This window comes from Sarcophilus harrisii, chromosome 2 (genome assembly GCF_902635505.1).
Source record: "Sarcophilus harrisii chromosome 2, mSarHar1.11, whole genome shotgun sequence".
Taxonomy (NCBI): Eukaryota; Metazoa; Chordata; class Mammalia; order Dasyuromorphia; family Dasyuridae; genus Sarcophilus; species Sarcophilus harrisii.
This window is the reverse complement of record NC_045427.1, coordinates 524,247,904-524,267,531: the sequence shown is the minus strand read 5'-3', so window position 1 is coordinate 524,267,531 and position 19,628 is coordinate 524,247,904. Positions and strand designations below refer to the sequence as shown.

At 33.1% G+C, this 19,628-nt stretch overlaps 1 protein-coding gene across 4 annotated transcripts in view; it reads right to left on the bottom strand.

The window, feature by feature from the left end:
• VPS13C (vacuolar protein sorting 13 homolog C) overlaps positions 1-19,628 on the bottom strand; it is a 177,104-nt gene that overhangs the window by 148,273 nt on the left and 9,203 nt on the right. For all 4 annotated transcript variants that reach the window (XM_031955443.1, XM_031955444.1, XM_031955445.1 and 1 more), the window contains exons 2-5: positions 15,057-15,100; positions 12,934-12,976; positions 12,249-12,344; positions 11,478-11,579 (exon numbers count right to left, since the gene is read on the bottom strand). In XM_031955443.1, the coding sequence (XP_031811303.1) occupies positions 11,478-11,579; positions 12,249-12,344; positions 12,934-12,976; positions 15,057-15,100 (285 nt within the window). The remainder of the gene's footprint in view (positions 1-11,477; positions 11,580-12,248; positions 12,345-12,933; positions 12,977-15,056; positions 15,101-19,628) is intronic.

Below are 19,628 nucleotides of genomic sequence, written 5' to 3'. Positions count from 1 at the left end.
AATATTCTGTATAACAGGCAAAATCCAAAGAGTAGCAAATTTACTGTGGCTAATGTTTTGCTGACTTTACTGACTGACAAACATACCTAAACAAAACCTATTTATACCTTATTTCTTCTCATGGTGAAAAATGAAACACTGGTAAGAAATAGATCATTTCGATTCTACAACACAGGAATTTAGATAAATTTAACTATCCAAAAAGAACAACAATTTCTTGAAAGGGAAAAGATTCACTCACTTGGGACATGAAAGAATTGAAAAAAACAAGAAAAATAATTAAGCTACAAGGATTTTCAATAACATCATACAGATTTATACTGACCAAATTTGGTCCAGGAAAATAGATGAGAAAATGCAATTACTATCCCTCTCTTCTGAGGTGGGAGACTATGGATATGAGATACCACAGTTGGTTTTACTGAATTTTTTTTTCTTTCTTTTTAAAAATCTTTGTTATAAGGGATGTTCATTTTTCTGCATCGAAAAGGAAGAAGGAAATAATTTCTGGAATGAAGATGATATAAAAATGTGTCAACAAAAAGCAAAAATATGTCAACAAAAATAAGATTTAAAAGAAAAAAAAAAGAATTGCACAATTCTTCCCTTCTCTAATTCTACACACCACCACTTTCAGCCATCTCTCTCTATGTAAAGAAGACTTCAAACCACACTTTACTAAAATGCCAATCACCATGAAATCACTCTTCTCCACTCTATTCTACATTTCAAAAATCTTTAACATCACTCATTCTCTACTCTTTCACTTGAATTTCTGAGAAAGAGTTGGCTCTTCTCCTCTTAGTGTCCATAAAAACTATTTCAAATAGTTTTTAAAATAAGCATTAAAAAGATAGTTGGTAAAAGAGAAAAAATGACAACAAAGGGCCACCAGAGTCCATCAATAAAAGATCATCTTGATTTTTTTTCTGACAGAATTACTAAATCATATGGGTATAGTTTGCCTAGATTTTAGCTAAGCTTTGTTAAAATATGTAACAAAATTAATGTAGAAACAATAATACATTATGGTGAACTCTAAACTGGCTAGAGATGGGTGGAGTCAAATCATCAACATGGCAAAGGGTCATTTACCCATGCATATGCTTTGTAAATAAAAAGCTTCAATTAAAAAAAAAAATGGCAAGGGGTCAGAAGTGAATTATTTCAGGGAGCTATGCTTAGCCCTATGCTATTTAACATTTTTAGTCAATGGCTTAAAGGCAAAGATAGCATGGTAATCTAATTTGCAGAAAACAGAAAACCAGGAGGAACAAAAAGGTAACAGAGCATACCACAAAATCAGCTAAGTGATGTGGATGACAAAAAAAAAAAAAAAAAATTCATACACTCGGGCTAAATAAAGAGGGACACACATTCCAGGAACAGGAAGGCACTGGCTCCATTGTGCTCTGCCCCCATCATACGTCACAAACACTAGGGTGGTTTATCGAACACGGACAAGGGAGAGAGTACTCAAGAGGTCACAGAGGAGCAGGTATAGCTAAAGCTTGCCCTCAAGGTCTTATCCTCCCTCTCCCCCATATCCCACCTACGATGAGGTCCCATCACTCTCTATCATACATGGCTCTTCTTCCTGGGGGACACCGTTGTCCCCATGCAGCAGGCCTTTAACACCTCATGCCAAATGCAAAGACTTTCTAGGGGATCTCTCTGCCTCTGGTCTCTCCACTCAAATCCAGTCTCCACTCAATTCTCAAAGTGACCTTATAAAAGCTTAGGTCTAACCAAGTCACATACATTCCCAATTCAGTGGGGCCTTACTACCTCCATGTGTGGGGAAAAAGGTGAAAAACTTACAGATTAAGCACATATTGATCAGGGACTGTTAGTTAATGCCTTAAAGGTCTCAGTTTAGGAAGCACATTATTTTAGTTAAGGCCTGGACTCTATTCTATTGTTCAAAGGACGACACTGGTGAGAAAGCTATACATCTACTGCATTCCACTTACCACATAGGGGAATAGACTTATGTGACCAATCACACCATATAGAGGGTGGGAATTTGGAGGTTCTTTGTCTGAAATGTATAAATATTGTGAATATTTTCAAGGCTCTGGCCCTATCCTGTTGTGAAATTTTGCTCGCAGACAAGGGTGGGGTCTTGCTTCTCGAGATTCTAAAAAATAATTCTGCTTTCCATGAGTGATCTCTGTAGTAATCAATTTGGGTAGGTCTTTTTGTCCCAAACAGTTGGGGGCTCATCCGGGATGGGGTCTTTGGGGGCTCATCCAGGATGGGGTTTTGGGGGGAGATAGTTGTGCACTCCAGAGAGGGACAGCTGTCCACGGAGCAGTTTTCTCCATGGTGGCAGAAAAGAAAAAAAAAAAGCTTTTAAAAACAGCTGTATTAGTTTGATTCAGTATGTTATCTTCTGAGACATTGGTTAATTTAACACTGTAAGTTATGCTTTAAGGAGCTTTTTTAACTATTCACTGTATTGTGAATCTTAAAAGTTCTGAAGGGAACTGAAAAAAAGAATGCAGGTGATTTATGAAGGATTGATTTGTAGGAGTAAATTGGAAGCTTGAATAATATCAAGAAGGAATCAGTTGGAAAAAGAAAGGAAATAAACTGATTGCTTAAATCTTGAGGATTCCTGTGTAAGAAATTGAGTGTGGGGAAGGGCAGCAGTGAAAAGGCACCTTTGTTCATGCTGCAGCAGAACTGCTGAAGAAGCAGGCTAAGCTTTTAAAGGGACAGGCTGCTCTCATAGGGTGTTAATTGACTGAATATTTGTTTGTTTGAAACATGATGGTCCTCTTGTTTAAAGAATATGATCATACATGCTATCTATAGTTTGAAAGGGTTATTTCAAAAAGTTTAATTGTATGTTTTTAAGAACTTTTCAGATAGTTTTATGTGAAAACAGGAAGTTTTAATTAACTGTATTGATGCCAATTATTTAAAGGGACTCTAAGGATAATAGTTTTTACCTTTGTCCTTTTGAAAATGTTTTTGTTATAGACAATGTGTAGTTTGGGATTTTTCTGTGTATTGGATATTTTAAAAGCAAAATGAAGGGTATAATATTCAATTTATGAAACATCTACTTGGGTATGTAAGAATTGTGTGAACATTCTGGGATAAATTTCTTATTGTTGAAAGTTTTACAGTATGTAAATGATCCTCTTGTGGCAGCGAGGAAAAAGAGTGACCTTGTCCAAGTCACTATCAGTTTGTATTTTGGAGCACAGGGACTGAGAATTTCTCAAGACAAACTGCAATTTGTGAAACGTGAGGTAAAATATTTAGGTCATTGTATAAGTAAAGGGAAAAAGAAATTAGATACCGTAAATTACTTGAGAGAAAGAATGGAAACAGTAAAGGTAAAGGATTGGCATACAGGGCATTGGTCACTAAAATTTTTACTAATCTTATGTTACCTAAGAACATTGCAGTGATTCATATGCAGGGGCACCAAAGAGGAGATTCATCTGAGACAAGAGGAAACTGCTTTGCAGATGAGAAGGCGAAACGGGCTGGAGAAGGATGGACACGGAAGAAATGATGGTGCTAATTCTGGCACTCCTGTCTCAAATGCCTCCACCTTCCTTTACCCCAGAAGAGAAGCAGGAAATCCAAAGCCTTGGCACTCAGGAGGATAAAGAGAGGAACTAGCTCCTCCCTGACAGCAGAGAAGTACTGACCACAGCAGGTATGAGACATGTACTCCAACATTTACATCAGGGCAGTCATTGGGGTGTCCAAGACCTGTGTGATGTGGTGCTGACTAAGTTGGTGGCACTGGCTTGTACACAATAGCAGGCAACTTGTCAGCAGGTGTCCTGTATGTCAGAGGATGAACAGGATGGTCCAATGACAAGTCCAAAAAGAAGGAAGGCCCCCTGGTAGCAGGGCTTTCCAAAGCATACAGGTGGACTTTACCGAGCTGCCATCAGCAGGGAGTCTCAAATACCTCTTGGTCATAGTGGACCATCTGACCTCATGGGTAGAGGCCTCCCCCCTTGCCTGGGCAACTGCCTCAGCAGTTATAAAAGTACTCCTTGAGCATATCATTCCAGGATATGGGTTGGTGGAGCAGGTAGATTCGGACCAAGGCACCCAATTCACAGCTAAGATCCCCCAATCTGTGGCCCAAGCTCTAGAAATATCATGTGACTTACACATCCCATGGCATCTGCCCTCATCAGGTGAAGTGGAAAGGATGGATAAGGAAATTAAACAGCAACTGACTAAATAGGCATTAGAGTACACAATTGACCTGGACCAAGTGCCTTCCCCTTGCCTTATTAAGAATTCAACCAAAACCCTGAAGGGATGTGGGATTATCACTATATGAATTATTGTATGGTCACCCTTATCCAAAAGGGATTCAAAATTCTTCCTTGGATCCGATATTTGAGCCCAAGGATTTGTTTTTAAGGAATATGTCATGTTTTTACTGCAACATATGAAAACTTTACAACTAAAAGGGCTTGTTGCTCCGATTCCTCCCATAGGATTCACAATGCATAAATTCTAGCTTGGAGACTGGGTCCTAGTTCAGATGTGGAAGGAGAACAAGCTGACCCTGAGCTGGAAAGGACTGTTCCAAATCCTCTTGACATCAGATACAGCAGTGCTACACAGGAAAGAGGATGGACCAAGCATATTAGAATTAAAGAACCAGTGGACGCTCCAAACGTGTGGACTTCCAAACTGAATCCAGAGAATGAGCTGAGGCAAACACTGAAAAGGAACTGATGAACTGTGCATGTGAAATCTTGATAGTGGTATTGATCTGGGATACCTTATTGGGGCATTGTCTAAATCAAACAGGTTCAGGGCCATGGATGGGAGTGAGTAAGGATAAATGGACTTTTACTCATCAGCCAGAGAGGGTAGATATAGATTGTAGTGAGTATAGAAACAGATGGAGCAAGTCAAATATTGTTTGTAATGATGGGTCAGTGCTTAATTGTGTCTACCAGCATTCATTAGGGGGTAATGAGGGATGTTTGAAGGAATTTCATTGAAGCCTATTTGTCAAATACCCCGTAATCTATTCAAACTGGTGATGTTAATAGGTGGGGAGATACCTAGCCTTCAGCACAGATTATCAAGGAATATGGACCAGTGACATGGGACCAATATATATATATATATATATATATATATATATATATATAAGATCACTGTCAAGAATCTTACATATAGAGGATGCCATTAAAATGATGATTTTACAGAAAGAGGAATGGGAGGCAGTATCAGGGGATGATCCAGATGAGGAGATTAACAAGCTATGTGTAGAGATGTTAAGTGAGTTTAACTACAATGTTAGTTCTTCATGAGGATATACACATACCCACACACACACACACATATATATTTATGAATAATAAGGGGGATTGGGTGGGGAAAAGGTGAAAACTTACAGATTAAACACATATTGATCACAGATTGTTATCTAAAGCCTTAAAGGCCCCAGTTTAGGAAGCATATGATTTTAGATAAGGCCTGGACTACATTCCACTGTCCAAAAGAGGATCCATGGTGAGGAAGCATGTAATTTTAGATAAGGTCTGGACTATATTCTATTGTTCAAAGAAAGACACTGGTGTGAAAGTTATACATCTACTGCATTCCATTAACCAAATAGGGGAACAGACTTATGTGACCAATCACACCATATAGAGGGTGGGATTTTGGAGGTTGTCTAAAATGTATAAATATTGTGAACATTTTCAAGGGAGTGGCCCTGTCCTGCTATGAATTTGGCTCATACACCAGGATGGGGTCCGCTTCTCAAGATTCTAATAAATAATTCTGTTTTCCATGAGTGATCTCTGTAGTAGTCAATTTGGGTAGGTCTTTTTGTCCCAAATATCCAGCTTTGGTCAAACATAACATTTCCTCATTGACTTTTGAAGCCCTTCATAAGTTGGCCCCTTCCTTTCTTTCCAGTCAACCCTCTATCTCCTAACTAAGCATTTTCACTCACAATTCCCCCATAACTATCTGGTTTCCTTGGCTTCCTTCAAGTTTCAATTAAAATCTCACTTTCTCTAAGAAGTCTTTTCCAATACCCCTTGAGATCAGTGCCTTCCCTCTGAGATCACCTCCCATTCATCCTTTATATAACCAGCTTTTACATAGTGATTTGCATTTTGTCTTTCCCATTATATTATACATTATATATTTCTTGGGTTAAAGGGGCTATTTTTGTCTTTCTTTTTAGCCCCAGTATTTAGCACAATGCCTGGAACAAGTTTTTGATAAATGTCTGCTGACCTGACTTGAAATGACAACTATGCTCAATCATTTCAAAAAGTATCATTTGAAAGAAGGTTTTGAATTGTACCATTCAGTCTCAGATGATACAACTGGGAACAGGGAAAGAAAATAAAAGGAGGCAAATTTGGTCCAGAACAACTCTCTAACAATCAAAACTACACAAAAATAAAATGAGCCACTCTATGGTTGTGGGTTCCCTTCTTTGGTGTTAATGCAGAAACCACATGACTGCTTGTCAGCTATGTTGTACAGATTTCTTTCATATAAGAGATAGACAAGGAAGGTGCTTTTAACTTTTAACTCTCAAACTCTGGGATATTAAATAAAAAAGTACTGTGCTATAAGAGATGTGGATAAAGTTATTACAAATTAGAAATGTTCCTTGTCTTCAAAAGACTTTAGTGTACTTCTTTCCAAACCCTGTAATTCCTAAATCAAAATTTTAGACCTGGTGAATGGAAAAGATTAAAATTTCAAATGCCTTTGCTCATGTTTTTTGTAATCATCTGAATAAAAGTATTTTGATTTTCAATTTATTGGTGAAATAATTTTCTTAAAATGTCAAAGAGAATTATTTACAGATTAACTGTTGATATCATATAATATTAATGAGCAAAAATAAGAATATACATTTCAACATATCTACTAAAACAAGTTTTAAATATAGTTATAAATAAAAGAATATGGTAAGTAGGTAAGTAAAATTAACTCTCTTCCAGTTCTGTCTACAACATTCAAAAATATTCAAAAGTAATCCCACATTGTATTTTTAGAAACTATGTAATAAAGCAGATAGTACCAAAGTAGAACTTATTTTCTAATAAGAACATTGTTACAAATTGAGGAAAGTATAGCTAAAAACCCAAGAATCCTAACTTCTACCCCAAAGCTCTTCCCAGTGTATTAATAGCCTTTCTTAGGTTCAAGACAAAATAATTCTGTGCCTTAGGCAAAGGTTTGACATTTCTCTCTTCTCTTTCCCCAGAATATGAACATTTTTCACATCTTAAAAGTCTGTTTATTTAAAGTTGGAAACATGGCAGTAGGAGTGCAATTAGTTTTATACATATAGAAATTTCTGGCACCAAAATTATGCTCATTTATGCTTTAAAAAGTAATAGTAAAAAGTCTATCTCCACTAACTAACTGAACCACAATTTCAAAGGATTCATGATGAAACATACTATCCACCCCTCCAGATAGAAATATGATAAACTCAAGAGTGCAAACAAGCACATGAGTGAAGGGTGGGACTGGAAGCCACGAGGGAACAGAGGAAAGAGATGGTTAAGATAGAAATTTGTTTTACTTATACACACACACACACACACACACACACGTGTTTTTCTTGTTCCTTATTGGGGATGGAGGGTAGAAAAGAGAGATAGAAGGAAGAGAATTCAGAAATGAAAATAAGATAAAATAGAATTTAAAAAAAAAATGAAAATTTGCCAATTAAGTAGGGAGGGACCACAAATCTATGCACCTATCTCATTTTTATAAAGAACTTTTTCCATTTATATATCTCAAATAGTAACATTAAAGCAAATTTTACTTTCTAAGTTTTAGTTAATACTATTCCAGCAACCAAAATCCCCATTGGTTTTATAATACTGCTATAATTCTTCAACTTATACAAAAATTTTATTATACATTCTAAATGGTTAAGTCAGTCATTTTTCATGTTCCCTCTCACAAACTTAAAAGCATTAAAAGTCTTAATTGTAAAAGCTGTAGCATTTAGAAATCGAAATTTTAAAAAGTCCTTAAGCCTATATAAACTATAGGATAGATAAGTGCTTTAAGAATGCCAACTAAAACCTGAATTCCCAGGATAAGAGAATGTACCATGTATATCTTTACAACACAAGAAGTATTTAATATTTTTCTTTTAAAATCTCAAAAATTATAACCTCCATCCACCTATCATTTTCTGGGTATGAAATATATTTCTGAAGGTGAGAAAGGAATAAAAAGAACTTTCAGACATACATTAAATAAACTATAACAGAAAAAAAAAATTTGACTTGTTCACTATCATATAAAAAAATGAAATTTCAAAGTTTTCCAAATTATTCTTCCTTCCAATGTTTCAGAAAATGTTAGAATTGGAACACATCTCAAAGCAAAGGTTTTTAACATTTTGTATCATGGAGCATTTTGGCAGTCTATGGACCTCATCTATGTGTAATATATTTAAATGCATAAAATAAAATATACAGTATTACAAAGGAAACCAACTGAAATATATTTATCAAATTTTTAAAGTGCAAAAAAATAGGTTAAAAATTCTGATTTCAAAAATGTGAAAATCATGGTCACACAAATAGTAAACAGGAGAGTCGAGACAAAAAACCCTTCTTGATAATAATGCCAGTGCTCTTTCTACCACATCAAGTCACAGCAAGTGTAGAAAATGTACTATCTGGATAGAAGTTAATTCTAATGAAGCAAAAATAGGTAATTAAGGAAGAATGCGAATAGCAATAGGCATATTCACTTGTAGAGAAAAAAAATAAGGATTTCAATTATTATAAGTGAGAAAGTTGGAGTGAATGGCATCCCAAAAATAGGGATTTCAGACCAATGTAGAAGGTATCTCAAAAGAATTTGCTAATTTGGAATATACTCAAAGGGTTATAAAATTGTGCATAACCTTTGATCTGGCACTGTCACTACTGGATCTGTATCTCAAAGGGATAATGAAATAGGGAATAATAAAATAATTTTTAAAAAGGGGAAAAATCTATAAGAGCAAAAATGTTTGAAACAGCTTTTTTTTTTTTTAATGGACAAGGAAGTGGAAATTGAATGCCATTCAGTTGGAAAATTGTTGAATAATGGCATATGAAAGTAATGGAATATTATTGTTTCATTAGAAATGATGACAGGCTGATTTCAGAAGAGCTTGGGAAAGACCTTCATGAACTGATATTAAGTGAAGTGAGCAGAACCAAGAGACCATCATATATGGTAACAACAAGCTGCAGTGGACTTGGCTCTTCTCAATAATGCAATGATTCAAGACAGTTCCAATAGACTTGGAACGGAAAATGCCAAACCATAGAGAGGAGGCCGAATATGGATCAAAACATATTATTTTCGCTTTTTTGTTTGTCTGTTTTCTTTCTTTTAGTGTTATTCCTTTTTTTTCTGATTTTTCTTGTACAATATCACAAAAATGGAAATCTTTAAACGGATTGTACATATTTAACCTACGTCAGATTACCTGCTATCTTGAGGAGGGAAGAGGGAGAAATTGGGAACACAAAGTTTTACAAAACTATATGTTGAAAATTATTTTTTACATGTATTTGGAAAAATAAAATATTATTTAAAAAATTTATAGGCTCAGACCCACCTGCAAGTCAAGGGGCAAAGTTTATTATAACTATAATTAATGCCAATTAAAACAAGCTAAATCTAAAAGAGGGAGATAGCAAAGAGCAAGGATCAAGCAGGTAATTTAGAGAGAAAAGTCACAGAAATCAGGTATTTCACATCATTAATATTGTTAATTTTATGGCTTAGCAATAAAGTTGAAGAGTGATCAGATTCTTACTTTGTGGGGCAAGTGCCCTATTCATCATAGTTCCCTGGGCAGAACTCAAGGTCAGGAAAAGGGGAAGAACCTTTCAGAGATGTTTTTTTAGACTTGATATGTTAACTTTAGACACCTCATCATTGATGCTTATTAGCTTCAAGCATCCTGTTATCTCTGGCCAATAGGTTTTATATGACACCAGCAATCTTTTGGACTCAGCATCCTGACTGTACAAGATAAACTAAGGCAAGGTAACCTTAAGGAAAGAAATACATCATTCCTAAGTCAAGATAGCTTAAGGTATGTATTATATCATTTCTATGGCCAAGTAGCCTAGGGATTATTACTACATCATTCTTAAGGGCTGTACCACATCAAGAATAACATATAAAAACTAAATTATCTTTATAGACATAAAAAAAAATCTAAATTGCTAAATAAAGTTGAAAGGAAAAAAAGTCAATTTTTTTTTTCAAAATTTAAAGAGCAATAAAGTTTAGCATTTTCTTGTATTTGAAAAAAATCCATACTTAAATATTTTATTAATAATAGCATTTTATAGCACTTTAATAAATCTTACAAAACACTTTATATGTTATCTCATTTGATCTTCAGCTGACAGAATCAGCTGATAAAGAGGCTATCCTGATCTTCTTTTTACAACTGAGGAAACTACAGATGAAAGCAATTCAATGTCCCAGGTCAAATAGCTAAGTAACTGTTAAGCAGGATATAAACTTAGGTTTTTCTGACTTAAAAGTCCAGCCCTCTTCAACTGGGCAATGTAGTTGCTTTGCCTGCTCATGTTATAAAAAGAAAATACTTAGCACCAAAATTGTTAACACCAAAAATAACAAAGCACATTTCCATAGTGCTTTCAAGGTCTATAAACACATTTTCCTCAAACCAGCCCTACAAGGTAAATACAATGAATGGAGTTCCTTAATTATATACATTATGCCTAAGCTAGAAAAAGAAATCACACTAACAACAACAACAATAAAATTCTGCTTTTATTCAATTCTGGACCACCAACACCAGACCAAAATCTTCCAATACAGAAATAAGGAAAAATGATGCTACATGTTTATTACCACCTTAAGCTTGTCTTGAAACTGGAAACATAGAAAGAGAAACCTTTCACTCTATTACTACTTCTAGCAGCCTGTCTTCTGTAAATAAAAATATTTTCTCACTCCAACTTTATTATTCTTCCCAAAATCAATAGAAATTATTTCTCACATCCTGATTTTTTCTATACTAAAAAGAACTCATGGAAATGCAATGAAAAGTCAAAAACTAAACAAATCCTGTGTCAGAGAGAGTCAATTTGCAAAAAAGTAACACCACTGCCTTAATATTACCCATTTTTCTCTTAGAATGATGTCATCATGGCTAAGAATTCAACATCATAATTTTCAAGAACTCAAGTGATTATACAAACAAGCTCTAGTTATTCTTTTGTGTAAAACAAAAAAAGCTTGCAAGCATAGAATCAGTTTTGAAAGAGCTATTTAAAATACATTTAAGTATACCCCAAATTTCAAGCTGCTATAATATCATTTTTTAAAATGTCATTCTCAAAGGAAATCTATTGTGATTGCTTGCTGCAAAAGACTGGGGAGAAAAGTGGCCCTTTTCCAGGAAATCTAAATTTAGCAAAAGTGACAAATACCTTTCTCAGCAGCTTTTTGTAAGGCTTCTTCAATTCTTGATAGATCTCTCTGTTTAATTTCCTGTAGGTATTTTTCTTCTTTTCCAGCATCATATTTGATACCTAAAGATATACCATTTATTTTAATAACATAGTTATAGTACAATTAAATGATAGCACTTCTAGAAAAGAAACAAAGTTAATATGGATGCAAAAAAATTTTTTTTTCAAAATAGGCCATACAATTGTCAGTTTATTGGTAATTATCACTGATTCCATAAGAGTTGAATGCACTGCACAAGCAATTTCTATAAGCATATGGCACAACTAGGGTTACTTGACATTGTGAAAAAAATAGAACCCCCTGAATTATTGCATAGAACCATCCCTATTAAAGCTCCTTCCTATGTGATGTGCATGCAAATTTTTAAAGACTAATTTCAAAAACAGAAAATTGAAAAGAAGCTTAAATAAGAAAAAAGATTACCTTTAATCAGAAATTTATATAGAAGCACTAGGAAAAACATTTTTTGTCTTTTTTCCACAAAAATTAAGATAAACCTATCTATTTTATCTTAATAGAAAAGTTTAATAACATGCATTTATTAGTAAAAAAAAATAATTATAATAAATAATTGAAACAATTTTGCCTGGTAAAATGTAAAAATATCTCATATTTGTAATTAGTTCCTTTTTAGAATCGTCTATTTTTAAAAATATCAATCTACGGAACTAACAATGTTTCTAATTCACCGTAATGTAAATCAATAGTTAAATAATAAAGTAACTTACTAGCTCCAGGGACAACAAGTAGATACAACCCTTCTAAAGTTGCAACAACTGCTTCCCCATACAAATTCTTCCAAGGAATCTTCAAAATAAGTTTATCTAAAGAAAAATAATTTCAACCTTAAAATTTTAAACTATTGAAATGACACACATTTCTAAACCTTCATTGAAGAGAAAATAAATCCTCTATTTTTTTCTGACAATGCTACCATCAATATAATGAACATCTCCAAAACTCATAGAATTTACTCCAAGAAATAAGCTAAATATTCATCTAAGTGACAAAGTACAAGAAAGACAAGAATTCACACTCGAGAGAGGAAGAGGGGGGAGGGGAGGAAGAGAAAGATAGATCTTTGACCAGAAACAGTGTGGCTATCAAAGTCAGACAATTTCCTGGAAAAAAGGCTGTTAAGACCTTTAGCAAAGGCATACTGACATAGTCAGAGCCACAAGGAAACTATCAACAATTTATTTAATGCATTTTTACATTATTCTAGGAAATGATATAAAAGCCTAATGCCAAAAGACCCCCCCCTCACAAAAACACATACACACACACACACACACACACACACACACACACGCGTAACACAACAAAAATCCCTATTTTTGTTAGAATACAGAACTACAAAACAGTATTTATCTAAGGTCTGAAAATAGTTCAAGTGAATTTTGAAAATCTTACCTATTTGGCCAGCTTTTACTTTAAAGGGAACATCCAATTCACTCTTTAAAAGGAAAAAAATGAGATCAATCTTTATAAAACAAAATTCTAAAAGTTTAATTAAATAAATCAATAACAAAAACAATAGCATATTTGGAAAAAAAAATTAAAACCAAAATATTTAGGTTTTGTCCATAAGAGATATTTTTATAGAAAGTGTAAACATATAATATTAGAGATAAAAATCAGATAAGAATAGTTATTAAGGACTAAGATAGAGACTGGACCTGTGACATCATTGATATAAGGAATTTCCAGGTGAGAAAACTCCTTCCACTAATATAGGGAAGTAAGTCAGTTGTCCAGGGTCACAGAGCCATATACATAAGAGGTATGGCAAACATGTCACAGGATCTTTCATACACATTATTAAAATCAGAGAAAATTTTGGAATTGGAAGCAATGTTTCATATTTTATTTTCACTCCCTCTAAAATGCTAATTAGAGAAAAGTAAAATAATTATTTTTAAAGGATTAAGTTCTAAAGGACTTTACAACATTAAAAATGGATTGGTAATCTGTCCATTCGATTTATTACCTAAAATGAAAAATTATTACAAGTTCATTACTCTTGGAAAACTATACTAATTATGAAAAGAAATTTTAATTTTAATAGAACAGATGGCCAGTGCTTCCTTGCAATGTAGTCTGACAGGAAGAAATATCTTTGTATAAATAGACTGAAAATAATGGCTCAATAAATTTGGAAAGAAATAGATTCCAAATGCTGTTCATAAACTAGGTCTTAATTTAGATAACAGTGACTAATGCTGGCCAAAAATAATCTTGAATTTATCTATATCCAAAATACAAGAAATTCAAATAACCAGAATATTTCAACATATTCTCACATACACACACACATATATACATATATAATATATATTATATTATATATATATATGTATATATACACATACATATACATTTATATTGTGTATTTTGTGTACATACCCCTAAGAAAAACTTCCACACAAATTAAAGGACTTTCATGTCATACAAGGCAGAAAGCACATGGCCAAAAAAGCAAATCTTCCTCCCTCAAGATTCAAAGAGGCATAACATTTGCTAATTGCTAAAAGCTGGCCTTTCTATAACACTGTAATAAAACTATGAGTTTTTTATATGGTAAAAAAAAAAAAAAAGTAATCATAATTCTGATATTTTTAATCATTCTCTAATTTAATAGTAAATAAATTCTCATGTTGTCATTTACTTAAATCTGGATTGCTTCCTAATTTCCAAAAACCAAACTCATGAAACACAACATGATATACAATCATTTAAACTAAAGGTTAAGAAATAAATATGAAGAATATAAAGAAAATAAGAAAATGAAGTTTAATTAGCACTACACTAAAACTTTCCTATTTGTTTTATCTTTTCATGTAACCAAAGTGGAATAGAAAGAAGTACTCTTTACCTCTGACATATGAGGAAATCACAGATCAATCCTAAAATTTTCTTACAACTCAGTTAAATACCTGGCATTTAATTAGTACTTTAAGGTTTGCAAAAACATTTACATCCATTTTTTCACCTATTTGGTTCTCAAAAAACTCCGTGAGGTAGACACTATAATAGAATAATCCCTTTTTTATAAATAAGGAAAAATTAAACTCAGAGGTTAAATGGCTTGCCCTTAGTCACAAAACTAGTAAGAACTGGAGGCAGCATTTGAATCCAGGTCTTCCTGATTCCAAGTTCAGCACATTATCCCCTAACCCAGCTGCATCAAATCATCTATTAGAAATGGGGGCCACTATTCTGTGCATAAAGATCCCCTATAGGCTGCATATTGATTTTGTTTTAAAATGTAATAATGTAGTATGTAATCGTATTATTACTTATTTTGTTAGATATTTCCCAATTACATTTTAATCTGGTTTAGAGCACAGTGGGAGAGCTGTGAACCAAGTATCTGATACCTCTAAGCTTTACCAACCACATTACTATTTTAAAGACATGAAATATTTAACTTGCATTCATTTTGTTTGGTTAGGCATCTGGCAAACAAGTTATTTGTAAGAAACAGCAAGTTATTTTAAGGAACTATGAAGATAGGCTTATTTAAAAATACTTACCAGAGCATTTTCTTTTATTTGCAGGTTATCTAAGGCCACATTACCTAAAAACCAAATTAGAAAAGAAGGAAAATAGCATAAAGTTAACATACATACTAATTTTAATCTCTATCATTAATATTAAGAGATGATGTTACTGTCAAAGTATGGAATGTACAGAACTCACAAGAGAAAAACTTCCAAGTACTTAGGTTGTTTGATATTAAGGGAGAATTTGGGATCTCCTTCATTGGAGAACTAGAATTCAAGAATTTTAAATGGTTTAGGCACAAACATAAGATAAGAACAAAAGAAAATAGAAAAGAAAAAGAAAAAGGAAAAGCTAATACAGACCCATAAGAATAAATAGTATAGGGATTCTCAAACTGGGGGTTTGTGGATTTAGGTAAGTTTTAATAATTTGATAACTTTATTGTGACATCATTGCATACCTTTGTAATCTTATATATTTTATTTTATGCATTTAAAAGCATTATTCTGAAAAGGAATTCATAAACTCCTACAAGGGTTGGTGACTTTAAAAAATTTAAGAACCTTTGATATAGCCCAAGGCCTTCCTCAAAGGATACCTCAGGGATTTATTTATCATTTCAGTTTATACAATAAAACACTGTTTTTTCCCTCTAAAATTACATCCTTTAACTCAAGTGCATCTACATATTAATTTTAGTACTCCAAAATATTCTAACCTATCCTAACCTTAATCACACCAAATTAATTTCAGTTTTATTCAGATGTCATTAAAATATGGTAATATTCAGACCCTTTCCCCTGATTTACAAAATTTTTAAACCTTTTTATAAAATTACAATTGCCACCAATTTTTGTTTCCATGTAGAGCCATCACAAGTGTCTTTAGATTATATTCTGTTATAACCTTAGACAAATGTTGTCTTTCAGATCCCACTGAATCCAATCATAACTCCCACTGATAAAGTTGAATCTATTACCTTAAGGTAGTAAAGGAAATGAGAAATTTGTCATCCTAAATCTGAGGTTGTCTAAATGAATTACAAATGTTGAAAATCATGTTTCAAATTATTCAATCTGGTTTAACAGGTAGGTAGGAATATCTTACGAAATGTATATTCTTTTTTTTTTGTCTTTTTTTTTCCTTTTGTTATTATAACTTTTTATTGACAGAAGAAATGTATATTCTTATAGCAAATTAATCTGGCTCTTCAGCCAATAGTCACTTAACTCAAACCAAAAATGACTAAAGTATATGTTTTCCTTTCAATCTCAGCTTCCATATAAAAGAAAATTTAAAGGTAATTGATTTTAAATGACAACCATAATGTCAACATGATCACATTTTTTTCCCCTTTGGCAAAATGTAGAATCAAAATGTAAAATTATCTCACTATTTACTGATCTAAAAACAAAAAGAACAAAAGAAATGTCTTTGACCTACCCATAATCTAGCAAACAAATGTTTATTTCCTCTATAAAAAATATAAATGTTATCTAACTAAACAGTAAGTATAGCATTCATCCTATAGGTTATTTTATTTGCAGTGTGGGAGGAGACACGAGTTCTCACACAAGTTAAAAGGAAGGCACAACCATAGATTAGATTAGTACCTGGAACTGAACTTCATTTTAAAATAAAAGTTAAGTTAAACTTAACTTGGCCTAGTCTTAATAGAGTACAATTTAATAACTTCTAAATAACAATGTGAAAATGCAAATAATTCATGAAATGCTTAAAATGAAAGCAGACATTTTAAAAGACATTTTAAAAGTAATCAAATATCTAAAAATATTAAGAAAATGTTTTCAATATCAGTTTTCTATTTCAGACTAAATCAAATAAATGCCTTTTTAAAAACTGCATATAAAAGTTGGTATTTAGATCATTAAATAGCTATTTCCCAACACCCTTGATCTTAATTCAAAATTATATAGAAAGAAGCTACTTGTCCTGATTCAATCAGAAAAATGCCCATTAAATTACCTACTTATGTCCCAGACACCATTATAGTCCAACTGGGATACAAATATAGTAAATCAAACAACCCCACTTCAAAAGAAAATTTGCAAATAAGTACAACTTGAGAATTGAGAATATGCAGAAAAGCACAAGAAGAGGGGCTAGATCTGATATCCAATTCCAACTCTGGATATTAACAACCTGTATCACATATGGTAAATCAATTTACCTTCTCTAAGCCTCAGTCTTCTTATATGTAAAATTATGGAATTAGATTACATAATTAAATCTATGTGTTCCCCAAATAAAGTTTATTTGATGCATGTCTAAATACTTTATAGCTTTTGTATTTATTTGAATGAATTTTTTTGTTTTTAGTTCTTCCTGCTGAATTTTGTGTATATATATATATATATATATATGTATAGATATATAGATATATATATATACACATGCTTTTATTTTAAATCAGGCAACTTTGATTAAGTTATTAGCATTTCAAGTGATTATATTTGATTCTTTAAAGTTCTGTAAACATAACATCATATCTTAGTGATGTGGTGCAAGCTCTTGAAAATGATGTACTAGAAACCCCCAATCTAAATACTTTTTAAGAAATCCACAGGCCACTTGGTCTTGGGAATGATATAGTCACCTTAGAAATATAGCTATTGGGAGTAATGTAGAATAACCTTAGAGCATGTGTGTGAAAGAAACGGAGTTTACACTATCCTTCAAGATGTCTAATTTGTCATTCAGAAGTCTAGACTGCTATCTTGCCCCTAAATCCAAATAATGAACACTTTTTAGCTTCTAGGACACTGCAATTGAGGGACTTTCCCTCTTCCCAAGCAGGTGCACTAGAGCAATCGTGTTCACTCTCCCTTAGCACTGTTCCTTACTTTCTAGACCCTACCCTTCTTCCTTCTTCCTCCCTAACTCTGACTTTTAAGTAGCTTTTTTTTCATTCTCAGCCCCTGCTAAACCTCCTTTTAATTAGCTCTTGTGCCTTTCACAAAATAAAGTACTCCATCTGGCTAGACAAACACCTTTATAAGTTTTCTGAACTCTCTTCTTCTGAACAACTCTCCCAACTTAGTGCTTCATCATTTCCAAGGACTGTTCCACATCAATAGTATCATCTGCAAAAAGTGATCATTTTATTTTCACTCTGGCTATACTTATTCCCTCAGTTTCTTTCTTTCTTTTTTTTTTTTTTTTTTTTTTGGCTTATCACCCTATAAGTAGCATTTTTAGCATTGTGTTAAATAGTAGTGGTGACAATGAGCATCTTTGCTTTATGTTAGTTGTTTCTAAATCCTGCAAGAATAATTCCATTCAAAATAACTAAAAAAGGCTATAAAATATTTGAACATATTATCTACCAAGATTGACCCAAGAACTGGATTCTAACTATAAAATTCTCCTTGCTTGAATAAAGACAAACAAATAATTTAAAAATCATTAATTGCTCAGGGAAGATTCCGCAAATAAAAAAGTTATCGAAATTATTTTATTTATTCAGTGCTATCCTAATCTCTAAATCCCAAAAGAATATCTGATAGATCTAGAAAAAAATTCATATGGAGACAAGAAAAGGAAAGATAATAATGATTTTTTTAAATGGCAAGAAAAAAGGTTGAACAGTGCCACATCTCAAACTAAATTACGAAGTCATAATCATTACAACAAACCAGTAATGATTTTTAAGGGGATTAAAAAAAGGGATAAGAAGGTTGATTGGTAGAACAAATTAGTGTGTAATGTGGAAGCAAATAAACATGGTAGCATAGCAATTGATAAAATTGAAAAGATCTTGGGGTAGCTAAGAGGTGCAGTGAACAGAGCACCAGTCCTTAAGTCAGAGGACCCGAGTTCAAATCTGACCTCAGACACTTAACAGTTCTTAGCTGTGTGACCTTGGGCAAGTCACTTAACCCCAATTGCCTCAGCAAAACAAAAAAAAAATTTTTTTTTAAGATCTCAATAACTGGTAGAAGCACTCACCATTTAATAAAAACTGAATGTCAATAATTAGAAAAATGTAAAAATTCCATCCCACTCCTATATCAGATTAGCAAAATGAAAAAAGAGGATAATGACAAATTTCAGAGAAGCTGGGGGGTGGGGGAAACAAGTAAAGCACACTGAAGCATTGTTGATGGAACAATGAACTGGTCCAGGCTTTATGGAAAGCGATTTGTATATATACCCAAAAAGTTACTAAAACTGTTAATATCCTTTGACAAGGCTATTATTATTATTATTAGAGAAATTACAGCAATCAAAGAAAGAGGAAAAGGATAGGTATATACAAAAACACTTAAAGCAGCTTTCTTCCTGATGACTAGAAACTTGAAACGAAAGAGCTATCTTCCTACTGGGTTCCAACTCTGTCATTCAAACCAAAGCTGCTCTCTCCAAAGTTAACAAAGATCTCCTAACTGCAATATCTATTGTCTTTCTTTAAATCCTTGTCCTTGACATCTCTGTCATCTTCTTGACCTCCTTGACCTTTTTCACCTTTAATCCATCTCTTTTCCTTGATATTCTTCTCTCCAGGTTTTTGAGACATTATTCTCTCATAGGTTCTTCTACCTATCTGACTGCTCCTTCCAACAACTCTCCTTTTCTGGATC